This window comes from Haemorhous mexicanus, chromosome 1 (genome assembly GCF_027477595.1).
Source record: "Haemorhous mexicanus isolate bHaeMex1 chromosome 1, bHaeMex1.pri, whole genome shotgun sequence".
Taxonomy (NCBI): domain Eukaryota; kingdom Metazoa; phylum Chordata; class Aves; order Passeriformes; family Fringillidae; genus Haemorhous; species Haemorhous mexicanus.
Window position 1 is genome coordinate 30,825,920 of NC_082341.1, and position 13,505 is coordinate 30,839,424.

The 13,505-nt window shown below is 40.7% G+C and overlaps 1 protein-coding gene across 1 annotated transcript; it reads right to left on the reverse strand.

The window, feature by feature from the left end:
* Nucleotides 1-747: 747 nt before the first annotated feature.
* POLR1F (RNA polymerase I subunit F) lies at nt 748-4,222 on the reverse strand. The gene is made up of 4 exons (XM_059844408.1): nt 3,984-4,222; nt 3,760-3,901; nt 2,427-2,635; nt 748-1,224 (listed from the first exon to the last, which is right to left on the reverse strand). The coding sequence occupies exons 1-4, from the start codon at nt 4,205-4,207 to the stop codon at nt 813-815; spliced, it is 987 nt and encodes a 328-aa protein (XP_059700391.1). The 5' UTR covers nt 4,208-4,222; the 3' UTR covers nt 748-812.
* Between the last annotated feature and the right edge of the window lie 9,283 nt (nt 4,223-13,505).

Genomic DNA, 13,505 nt, shown 5'->3' on the forward strand with positions numbered 1-13,505 from the left:
TTTAAAGAAGCATAAAAGACATTAATATAGCACAAAGTGAGCCCTAAAACAAGTATTGTCCCACTCAAAATTCAGAACATGTTCAGTGTGAATGGATGTTACTAGAAGTTGCAAACACTTCTATTGAAGTGGGCTAATAGCATCAGCATTAATTACTACAGCAAGTTTTATCACCTAGGAAAGAGATGAACAGCAAGTTTCCACATTTGTGCTGTTTACTTACAAGGCCTTCAAAGAGCTGGTCATGTTCTTCTTGTAACAGGTAAATCAATACCAAAGATATCACGGCTTCCTACCTTGGTGAAACACTAGACCACTTTTGCTTTGGTCACACTACAGATCTCCCCAGAGCTCCTCACAACTGCAGAGCTGCAACCAAAAGCTGAAAACTGAAACTCAAAAAAAATCTTCTCTTTTAAGCCTCCTGGGAATTTGCATAAATTTCCCAGAAACTGGAAGATAATCCTAATCTACTCATGTAAAATCAAGATGACGACTGGCAAAGATGGAGTTAGAGTAGCACACATCGTAACTACCAACTGGAACTGGTAGAGGTGATGTATGTGTTCCTGTAATTACATTCCACAGTGCTTTTGTGCCTTGTTTTCCAGTAAAAAAAGCCAGGCAGATATTGCTTCTATCACTATTTTAAAAGATCCTGCCTTTCAAACTGCGGGTGCACATATGCACACAAACACCATCTGACCTAGCAGAGCAGACTGTGTGGTAAAGAAAAAGTGATACATATTTTCAAAACAGGTTTTTATTGAAATTTATCAAAAACATCTGAAATGTATTGCAGGAAAGACACTTCAGACCTTAGTCCTTTTCTTTTTTGCTTTGGGTTTTTCTGACAGCTGAGATAGTTCACTTTCTTCAACTTCATCACAATGCTTTCTTTTCTTTTTCTTTGACTTTTTATGGTCACTTTGGTAACCACTGGAGTCACTGGTAGGCAATACAAGTTCCTGTTCTCCTTGTTTGTCTTTGTCCTTGTCCTTTTTCTTTTTCTTCTTCTTCTTTTTATCATCGCATACTCCATTCACAGCATCAACACTGGGCTCTTCTTCATTTTCCCTCCCCAGGTTACCCATCCCATTTAAAGGCTCTTCTGTGACATTATCTTCGCCACTGTTATTCAGGCCATTTTCCTGGTGGTCAAGCTTTTGAATTTCGTCCCCATTTGTACTTTCAGGGACTGCATCAGATTTTTTGGGCCGCATGCTGTAAGGAAATATACAACATAAATTGGATTAGACATGTCACAGCACCTCACATAGTGAAATGTTAAAATTTGCTAAAACATGTATTTACACCAAGCAGATAGAAGATAAACATTTGCTAAAACCAACAACAAATGGAGAACATGATACTCTGTGTGACAGAGAATCAAAGTTTAATAGTCTCAGGGTAACTTCTATTACCTTACTAGCTTCCTTCTAACCACATATTAAAGATTCTCTTTCAAATCTTAGCCTAAATTTCCTCTGTGAAGTGCCATACAGACCATTTGGCAGCTCCTCTTTTCTAGTGCTTATTCATCCCCTAATTCATAACTATAGATTGTGTAGTAAAGATTTTTTGGTTTTTTTTAAGTCATTCACAAAAACACACAGCTAATGGCCCATTCATACATGAGGCACACTGCTGATTTTACCAAGCAATCAATTACCCTACTCTAAATAAAACAAAGGTGATGCCTGAAAAGTTAAAAAAAAAAAAACTCCATAAAAAACCCACCAGATTCCCTCCCCCAAGAGGCACCTTGCAACCAAGAGCACTGGGAAAAATGTCTAAGACAAATATGGAAAGAATGCAGTTAAAAACCATAGAGGTTTTTATGTCCCCAGAGGCACTGAAGACAAAACTGCTAACTTTCACTATAAATTCACTGGAACGATTCAGAGCATCCTTCCAGATCAAAAGAAGAAACAAACAAAAATGCTATGAATTTGCCAGTAGGATTCATATTATATACATTTAATCAAAAACAAAATCACGCTGAAAGAAAAACATTGCTCAGTAAATGACTGTTTTAAAAGTAAAACATGAATGAACTCTTCTGAAGACAAGATTTCTTGCAAGGTGCCCTATAAACTTACAGAGGCTTAAGGAGGAAGTTGACACATTTTCTCATCTTTGAAATTCTCATGTTTCAGCAATTATTTGAAGTCATGTATTTGTCATTATACAATACATACGAATGTGTTTGTGTGCAACTGTCAATATAACCACTGTGTTCAGGACTCCTGGACTGTTTGCACTTGAAAAGCCTATGCACAAAGCTACTCTTGGCCACCTGGATGTGCTAATTTGAGCACGTATTATATATGCAATCAACAATTAATAGGTCAACATACTCAGATTTTTAAAGCTCAAGAAACACAATAAATCAGTTAAAAATATTCTCTATTAAGGCACCGTACCTGCTTTTAGTGAGTCCTCCTCGAATGAAGAACACCCCAGCTGTATCAGAATCCAAGTGCAACACCTGAAATTTCAGTTCATCCCCTATTTTTAACCCCAGCTCTTGCCACTGTGCAAGGGACATTTGTTCAGGCTTAGGGATAGATGCATTGAAGCATCCATGTATCAGGCAGCCAATGTGACTAGGGGCCACTTTATTAATTATGCCCTAAAAAAGAAAAAGAATGTCATGCACATCTATAGACAAAATCAGCCCTTTCAATGCAAATCCTTTAAATATTTGGCTTCCCATCCGGAAAATTTTCAGTAAGTGTTTATGTACAAGTTATGAAGTCAGTTTATCTAGCAGTAAGTTAACACTCCACTAAAATCAAAGTTACTGCTGTAAACTCTTCATACAATTCCTCTGAAAATAGAGCTGAACTGCAGGAGAAGAAGTCAAAACATGGGATTTAGCTACAGTGAATACCTGAATAGAGTAGGTAACTCTTTCCTTATACTACAGTGATCAACTGCTTTGAAGCTATTTTAAGCCTGACTTACTTGCCTAAAATGCTCTTCAAGCTGGCACAGCAGTACTTAGCAACTGAAGATAGGGAAGACATAAAAAGCTTCTAAACACTCTATTCAGTGGGTTTCTGACACATCTGCATATGAAACCATATCCACCTTTGTTTTACCCATAGAATTAATGACAGACACTGAATTTTTTTCTATTCTCTTCCTAAGAAAATGGCATATGCATCCTGAAACACAATTATAAAGACACCACCTGTGCTGCAAAAAGTATGGCACAACGACGAATGTAAGCCAGCTGTCAACATGTTTCACCCACAAGTGCTGAGCAAGGGTTTTGATGAGCTTAAAGCTATTCTGTAAGCCATATGCATCCTTTACTCAAAGGCAGGCTTCAACTTGATGTACTGCTCATGTGCTTGGAGGAACCAAACTTGAGAGCATCCTAAACGCTCCTGTCACCATAACAAATGCACCTGGTTGAGAACAATGTGCTCTTCAGAATGGAACACCAGTACGATATACGCAGTTATGATACACTATTAAACACACAGTCCTTATGACACAATAGTTTAACAATATATAATTATATGTAAATTCAACAAACCTAGAGACAGACAAAACAGACAAATCACAGTAAAAAGTACTAGTACAAACTACTAAAATTCGATATGAACTACCCATAAACGAATAAGCTAACATAAACTAAAATAGGTCTCCACCTAAGCCCCAGTACACCTGATGCTGGGGACAAGCCAAGCTTTGACCACTTAATAAAAAAAGCCTATCCCGTGAGACACCAATGCGTTCGCATACCACCAGCTTCTTCCCTTTCTTGGGGCTGAAGATGATGAAGTCCGCCTCCACGTCCAGGTGGATGAATCCCTGGTCGTCGTAGATGTCGCCGAGCTCCCCCACCACTTTGATGTTGTCGTAAGCCACCGGCACGCCCTGCAGGCTGGAAGGACAAGGAGGAGGGGGCACCGTTAGCTGCCAGGCCGAGCCGGCGCCCCGGCCCCGCTAAGGCCCCGCGGCCGCACCTCTCGGAGTAGCGCAGGAGCTCGGCGTCCAGCTGCGCGCGGATGCCGGAGCGCTTGCGGCCCAGGAAGCGCGGGGGCAGCGCCACGTGCCGCCGGCGCGGCGCCGCCACCAGGCACGAGTAGCGCCGCGCCACCAGCGCGCTGGCCGCGCCGAACGAGGGCGCGGCGGCGGCGGCGGCGGGCGGCAGAGCCGGGGCGGCGGGCGGCTCCCGCGGCACGGCCATCCGTGCAAGGACGGGCCCGCCGGCGCGCTGCGATGGCGTCAGGCCCCTTCCCTCCGCCGCGGCGAGCCCGGCCGCGGCGGTGACGGAGTTCCGGGGGAGTGTGTTCGCGTTCGTGCCGCAAAGAACGGTGTCATTTTTTAACTCTTTCCAACCTGTTTTATATCTCGGGATCACAGACTGTTCCGAGTTGGAAGGAGCATCGAGTCCGGCTCTTACGGGAACGGCGCGCAGGGGGACCGAGCCCGCGGCGCGCTGCGAGCGCGGCGCCCGGAGCCGCCGGCGGGAGCCCGGTGCGCAGCTCCGCGCCCAGGAGCCCGCCCCGAGCTTCTGCTCCTTGGGCCGGGAGACGTGTTACGTGTGAATTTGTTTCTATGAGAAAGGTCACGTTATCGTATTATTTAATCCACTCTCTGAACACATTTCACTCACTGGCTGGAAGCACACAGGAGAGTTTCAGCATTGGAAGCTTGTGAATTGGCCTAGTGAATTTAAATGGGACATTTGGTGATCCAGGGAACCCACGCAGTGACGAATTACCTTAGTGGCGTTCTTCGTGTACAGCAATTTTAAGAATACAGAGTTTGTCGTCTGTTGCTAGACCCCAGATTCAGTTTGTGCATATGGTGAGGAATGTTCAAATGCATTTAATAACCACAGACTGAGGAGAACAAAATAAAATACAAGTTCCTCAAAAGGGTTGCTGGTGTACTCTACACTGCAATTTGCTTAAAAAGTGAGCTGTACTACTACAAATAGAAACCTTGTCCAGTTGAGAATCATGGAATTTATGACTAGTTAGTGAAGACTTTGTCCAGAAAAGTAATTCAGACTTTATATTCACACAAAGCGGCACAGTATGAGTTTACTTCAAACTGATTCAACTGAACTCATGCAAAACGTTGAAAAGGGGTTCTCCCATTGATTTAAATCGAATTTATATCAACTTAACTTGTTATAGTAAATGTAGGCTTTCATGCTGATTGAATCCATGTGGCGAGTTACAAAAGAAAAAAAAAATGGATGTATCGGTTTCATTAAAGGTGTTAAAACTCCTTTTGTACTGTGGAGGGCTCAGAAACGCTGTTGTTTTGTGAAAACAAGCCTTACGTCAGATACCAGAAATCCTTGAACTCCCTATAAAACATTTAGTGATGCAAAAGCCTTTGAAAGTTCTCAAATACTACGTCACCAGAAAGTTTTCTTTGACTGAACATACTGTGAAGACAGGACATTATTAGCTTTCACAAGTAAAACAAATGGTATAATTTGCAGTACTTTACTGCAAGTAAAATTGGATTAGTGTGAAAGACCTGACATAAAAATGGCTTTCAGATGTCATACCAAACTCCAAAATTGAAAGAGAAAATGTCTTGAACTACTGTAGTCTGTATTCCTATGTGGCTTTAGTCCTCCAAGGTATTTAATGTCTGTTGAAATTAATTTCATGTTATATGGCCTCAGCTTTCTGGAAAAAATATTGTATTTTTTATTTCAAGTATTTGGATCATATTTAAACCTTGCAATGTGCTTTCAATCTTGGTTAAAGACCTTAAACAATAACTGCATGCACTTCAATTCCTAAAAGAAATATATTTTTTATAACTCTTATTTATGAGTGGATTTAGTTTGCAGTGAGAACATATAATACACTAAGGGCTCTACTCAATTTTCTCCAGGATAATAAAACCTACTTTTGCTCTTAAAATAAAAACTAATAATAAGATGGAAAAGCAGCATGAACAAAAATGTGGACCTTTGTCTTTTACCCTGTAGTCAGGTTGGCCAAGATGGAGTCAGAAGGGCTCTGTCTCTTAGGGCCTGCAGCTATCCAAGGTTATCCCCCTGGGCTTCTGTCACTAGAGAATTCCTTATGAGATTGAGTCTGTACTTTCTAATTGAATCTCCATTTATCCCTGCTTCTGTGCCTGGTTTTCATTGCACAGTGCTCTTGGGACGTCCAGATTTCCTTTCAGGCTAAAACAATCAGGAGAATGAACTTTAAATCCTAATTGTCATTAAGTCTGCGTGGTAGGCCAGAGATAATTCAAAATAACCTGCTTGAAATCCTTTAACTGTAAATACCTGGCCTCAGCATCAGCTGTTTTTCTCTGCAAGTCCACACCTGTCAGGTCCCACTGCTTGCTGATGCAGCATGGTCTGTCTGTACCAAATGCAGGGCTGTCTTGCAGTCTTGTAGAGACTTCAGAGCCATGGCATGACATGAACTCACTCCCTCTGTGTAAAAGATACTCTGATGAAAGAAGGAATCTCAATCCAAATGCCACCTCCTCCAGCCACAGATCAGTTCCTAAAACCATCTGGACCACAGGACTTAAATCCTCATATCCCCACATTCATTTCTTGGCTTCTTTCTCTTCCCTGGTTGTATAACTTTTCACTTCTTGATGTAAGCTTTCAGCTTAAAGAGTCTGTCTCGGCTGACCTTTCAGCAGCACTGCAGTGAGCCTGTGTCCAAAAAGGCAGCTGAAATCAATGTCTAAACTAGCACAGCTGTTGGTACATTTGCCAAGTCCCACAGTGGCTGGTAAGACTGTGCTGAGCCTGTTTTTCTCTAGAGGTCAGGTTGTAAGTAACAATGGAGACCAAACCCAAAAGCTGCCTTTGCAGTCACTGCTGTTCTTTTTCTTCCTGTTTTATCTGGGTTTGTCTTGTTTTCTCTGTGAAAGGATGGCCAGATTCCAAAAAGGAGGTTTCTTGAAAACCACAACTTCTGCACTTCTCAGCTGGTCTTTTCTATCCATACAGTCACTGCCATCTTGTATTCAGGTTTCGAAATTGACAATGTATGTTGGGTACAAAGTTTATCCAATTGCTTATTGGTGCTGTGTTGTGGGAGATGCAACTCATTCATTCAGAGAGTGGCCCTCACCCAGCCTTAAAATCCTGGAAGTCTTGCAGAGTGGAAGAATGCTGATGGCAGTGTGCTGAAGTAGGAAATACACTCCCCCTTAGAACTGTGTGCCTGGAGGAATTTGTGCATTTTGAGATTTATTCTATTGCAGGTTCCTCATCCCACAGCTTGCACTCTATAAAAAGGATAAATGAAGAAATGCCTCAACTGCATAGGTTATATATGGTACAAAAATTGTGCTCTGGATTTTTCATTTTTTCAAATGTTTTAGCTGGCTTCTCCTTTTTCATTTTTAACCCTACAGTATTTTTAATGACAGTTCTTGCTGTCATGAAGGAAGAATGAGTACTTAAGCTCTCAGTTTTGTTTTTGAAGTTGTGTGGTAATAGGTTTGCTTCAATATCTTTGACCCTTATGACAAATACAGACTAATCCTAGCATATTTGGTCATTGAGAACTAAACATCTAAATGCCATTGAGTTGTGATCCTATATATGGAATTCTGTTAGGAATTCTCTTTTGTGAAAGGTATTTTTAAGAGGGTGACCATTCAATTACATATAAAATCTATCCGTGCAAAGGGTTAGCTAAAGTTAACAACAGTTACAGTAGTACAGGCTCATTTGACTGCAAATGTGAGAGGAATTAAGTTGTTACTGTCAGGCACACATTAATTTGAGCAAATACAGGATGATAAGATGAAACTGTCAGTGGCCAAAGAAGGTAGATACTCCCCACAGTGTATCAGGACTCTATTTGTACTTAAACAAAGTGTACCAAATGCTGAAAGTCCACCAGATGGCACACAAAAGCCTTGGTACGGATAAGTGCCGTCATCCAAGAGAACAGAGGAACTGCATGCCTGGCTGAAAATTGAATCTGTGTTACACTATGCAGACTCTGCTTTGTTTTGTCAGCAATTAGTAGGTCAATCCCTAATAGCTAGGAAATGACTTAGAAAAACATTAAGGGAAAGAAATGCGATAAGACAGCAGTTATGTTAATTTCTTTCAGCTACTAATTTGTCTTGATTTGTAGTGACATTCATGATGTAAGGACAGGGAACGGTTGGAGTGAGTCCAGAGGAGGGTCACAAAGATGATCAGAGGGCTGGAGCACCTCTCTGTGAGGACAGACTGAGAGAGTTGGGGTTGTTCAGGCTGTAGAAGAGAAGACTCCTGGGAGACCTTAGAGCACCTTCCAGTACCTAAAGGGGACTTACAAGAGAGATGAAGAGGGACTTTTTACAAGGGCATGGAGTGGTGGGGCAAAGGAAGAATGGCTTCAAACTAAAAAGGGATGAGCTTAGATTAGATATAAGGAAGTTCTTCCTTGTTAGGGTGATGAGGCGCTGAAACATAGTGCCCACAAACGTTGTGAATGTCCCTTCCCTGGAAGTGTTCAAGGCCAGATTGGATGGGACTTTGAGCCAATGGAAGGAATCCCTCCCCACAGCAGGAGGAGAAGGCACTAGACAATGTTTCACGTTTCTTCCACCCAAACAGTTCTGTGGTTCTATTCTTGGGATGGACATCTTCAAACAGTTGAGGATTGACTAGATTTGCCTTCGGCCATTGATTCTCTAAGTAGGTTATTGCCTGCTGGGAAATGGCTGATATGGCTGGCAGTCACTCTTGTGGAGATAAAATATCTTATAGAAAGAAACTACTGAAATGTTATTTATAATTTTATATATATTTATATATATATATATATATATATATATATATATAATGTTTATAACACAGGTCTCTCAGTAATATATTTATTTCAGTAAATAGAATATATATATATATTCTATATATTCTATTTACTGAAATAAATATATTACTGAGAGACCTGTGTTCAAGTAGCTCCCTGGCCTTATATCTGCAGAAATAAGGAATCTGATGTAGGATGCCTGGTGCTGACTGTGGTGCTCCTCTCCAGCTCCACTGGTGCTTGAAGGCATAGTTTCAATAGCAGAGGCCATTTGTTGGTCCAATGCTGAAACTCTCCTGTGTGTTTCCAGCCAGTGTGTGAAGTGTGTTGAGATAGTGGATTAAATAATATGATAACGTGACCTTTCTCATAGAAACAAGAGGTGATGTTGCCACAGAAACAAGGGAGGAAAGCAGCCTGTGCCACTGTAGGCACAGTAAGGCTTTTCTGCAGCACTGTGAATGCTTCTGATGAATGATGCTAACAAATGAGATGGATGCACAGGTTGTAACTGGGGTAAATTAGGTGTCTCTTGACAATCTGTCTGTGCTATTTTGCAGTTTATATTCTGAGAAACTTCCAGCTACCTTTTACTCTGGTGTTTTTAAAATGTCAGGAAAGATGGGAATTAAGGATCCACTGGGGATTGCCTCCAGAAAAGTCAGCTGCTCTTCATTTGAAGAGTAGAAAATGTCTTTTTTCATCCTGTTTTATGACTCCTATACTTCTTCCTGATACTGCAAAAGACAAAATAATCTTCTGGTTCTACTCATAGCACCCTACTCTGTCTTTTCAGTGCTTCTCATATCCTGAGCCCTGTTACAAAAAGAATTGTGAAGACATTTATAAATGAAATGAAGAACATTGAGGCATTTATACTTTAATCCTTTCTTGCACAGTGCTCTTCCTATTTTTTTTTTTTTTTAATGGAAATTCAGGCCTGGAAAACAGGTCTCATGTCTGAGGAGTTTGCCATTCAAGAGCGGTCCAAAGTAACAATCTGTTTGAAAGAAAGATAGCTGATTATATCTCCTAGGCTGTTTTCAAGCCCCTGTACTGCAATCTGATTTTTACAAGTGAATTTCCGGAGGGTTAACACTTGAGAAGTATTAAAAATAAGGATAAATAATTCAGTTATGTGGATTTTTTTTATCTACAGACTTTAGCAGGTAGATTATTATCAACTGTGTTCAGGGTAACACATTAATCTTGTGAGTTTTTGTCTGTATTTTTTCTGCAGTTAAATGTGATTTTGTATTGATAGACTGGAAAAGCAGAAGCCTTTGCCCCAAATGTAATAGAAATGAGAGACAATTTTTTTTTACGTTAAAAATGTGGTTAGTTTTAGTTTCCTAAGTGTATGCTTTTGTTTTGGATCAAATATGGACTTGCTTGGATAATATCAAAACAATTGTTCTTGTTGTATTTCCATCCTACGAGGATGAAAAAAACCCCTCAAATCTGATAGGGATTCTGTTTTCACATTGCAAGCCAAAGAGGCTGAGTAATCATTACAACATTTTCCTGTTTATCCTGTTTATTTTCAGGAACCACTGAGATTCTTTTTCCAAGAATATGATAACTCAAAGATAAGCTTTTAATTATTTTAATCAGTGTTTTGTACATGAAAATATGCTTAAATGATGAAGAAATTCTTCCTAAATCTCTGCTTAAAGATGAGATTTAAAAAAAAATTACATCACTGTAAAAAATTCTAGATTTCTCATTTTTCTGCTGCCCCTCTCAGGTAGTGTGTACTACTTCAGAAAGTCTGTAATATAATTGATTTTCTTAGAGGAGCTGAGCCTCTGACTATCAATAGCAGCATCATCTACCTTTGGGAATATAAGGGGTAGTAGTAATTATTTTGAGTAGATACTGAAAAGCTTGACTGTCAGTTTTTGCATTTGAGCAGAGAAGCTGTAGGTGCTCAAGCAAATGCACCTTCAGTAGATTACGTAATCTCCAATGTGCTGTGCCTTATCTTGAAAACTCTTAGAGTGTCCCTCACTGCTCAATGTGTCATTTCTAGGTATCACTTGATGCCTGAATGGTCACTGAATGTCAAGGATAAAGATAAGGTAGCATAAATTTAGGCAATTGTCAAGTTGCCCTAATTTGAAGAGAAAATTTTTTGTTCTTGTTCAACTTCCTGCTGAGTTCATGGTTTGTCACATTCTCATTTACCTGGTTCAACTGCTTACCATCACATCCACCCCCCCTTCACATAAAAATCCCAAGATTTCAGAATTCATGGTAATTGAAAAGAAACTGAAACCAACCAACCAACCAACCAACCAACCAACCAAAAAAAACACCTCCTCCCCCACCCCCCCTATAAAAACCCATCTCCTACCCCCAAACCAAAACCAGCCAATAACAAAACAAAACCCTAAATCAACCAGTCACCCAACAACCAAAGCAAAACAAAACGAGTGTCAGGGACACTTCTGTGAGAAACAATTTTAACATTCCCCATACTGCTAAAAGTAGGAGAAAAACCAAATGAGGTTTGGACAAAATCCTGCTCTCATATCAGATTCTCTTTTCATTTACCCAAATCACTTAAGAGCATGAGAAATTTCTCTGCTTAGGTGGTGATGGAGGAAGGAAACCCCAACAGCCAAACCTGAGAGAAGCTACAACAAGCCAACAGCAAAATTCAATGTCTGCAGCTGGCTGTCCTAGCCAGTAGTTCCCAGAGCAGTGCTTCTTTTCATGCTCCTCTGTGCAGTAAATCATTCTTGCTTCATTCTGACAGAAGAGGTCCTCCCAGTGTCACCCTGAGCGAGACAGTGGGCACTGCTGAGAAATCAGAATGGGAGTTTGGATGCTCTCAGGATGAGTAAAATATGCTTTTGCTGTCCAGGTGTGGTTCACGTGGCAGGGTGTTGAAGTCCTCTTGAGGCAGACTGAGTTTTTAAGTGTTCAGTTCTTTAATGTGTTGCTGATTTATGGTAAAAATTTTGAGCTCTGGATTAGGGGAAATGTTTCCTCTGGAGAGCCAAATCTCACCCCTTTCTCCACAACTAGCCAAATATTTAAATAAACTTTGGATTCCACTCTGAGAGCAAGGCACATAAGATATCAGGCTTGCAAGGCTTTGTTTGCAGCTCCCCAAAACTGATAAATGTCAGCATCTAATGCCTTTTAATGCTGTTCTCACCAGTAGGATGTAACATTACACAGTCCTGAATTGAGCTTACTCTCAGTTTGAGTTCATGTTCACCATGTCCACTGGAGGATTGAAATCTGGACCTGTTGTCAAACTGGAGTTCACCAGCACAGCCAGGCTCAAGTGGAACTCCAGAGAAGCGGTTTGAGGACCTTGGCCAGATGAGCCGGGTGTGGTGTCCCTCCAGGGCAGCAGGGTGGTGGCAGCCAGGCTGGCCAGCTGGAGGCAGCTATGAACCATGCAGACCACTGGGTCCAGCACACTTAAACCCATGCTGAGGCCTGTTCCTGATTTCTTGCTGATGAGCTGTCCAAAAAGTTAAGTAATCCGGCTAAACCAGGACTGAGCTCTTTCTTGGTAAGCAGTGTCACTTCTGCGGTGACCCCCAGTGCAATCAGTGGGGCAGTCAATGTGGCACTTGAGGTTGTCATTTGGAAAAATACACTGGGGTGGGGTTTTTTTTGGGTTTTTTTTGGGTTTTTTTAATATTGTTTTTATTTTCATTCTGTTCTCAGAGTAGAAGGCAAGATGCCCACATTAGCGTTGTAAATCTTTGGACCGTCTCTACGGATACTTGCAGACAGGAGAAATGGAACAGATCACCCTGGCAGCCCCCTCACTGCTGGGCTGTGTGCATCCCAGCAAAAAGGACAACTTCGGGTGTCTTTGTTTTCTTCACTTTTTTCAATTCAGTTTTCAATTCAGCAGAATGATGAAAAAAGTTCTCCTGTAATTTTCCACCACAACTGCATTCCAATGAACCTATGGGTTATTCTAACATACAGTATCATTTTCCTGGCAAGTCGCTGCTATTTCATACTTTTTATTTATTTCTTTATCTTTACTGGACATGTATATTTTTAATTATGCCTGTGCAAACTCATTATGTTGGATGAGCTGTCTCATGCAGGTTTATAGATTGAGAATAAACTTTGTGGTTGTCACACACTTTCAGTAGGAAATAATACATATGTTTATATGGAAAAGGATTTATAGTTCTTAGATTTATAAAGAGAACCTGAGTCTGCCAAGTTATGAAATTTTATTTGCAAATAAATGTTCTACTTAAGTGTTCTTAAGACATCAGTATAAACATTGGGAATGTAAATGCCAAAGATATGAATGCCATCAAAGAAGGAGATTTTAAATTAAATTCTTACTTCCCAAAAAAATGTGTTGTTTTGACAGAATGTCCTCTCTTTGCCAGTAAGCTGGGGGGCATCTGTAATGTTTCCATTCCTTGATATAACCAATATATATCATGGAAGTCCCCAGAATGTGCATTTACTTGAAATCAAAAGTAAATGCTTCCAAGCAAACCGTGCAGTGTTCAAACATGAACCTTTTTGGAAGGGTTAAGAGAGTGTATTTGAGGAAACCATTAAAAAGGGTAATCTTAAAGGCTTGCAGGTATTGCAGACTATAAATGTAGGTGTTGTGAAGGGGAAGAATGGTGCAGTCTATCTCACAGGAGTGTGCAGGCAAGGCAGCTGTGATTGCACTGACTGATGGAAATGGGCATTTTTCACTATTGGGTGCTAATGGAAAGG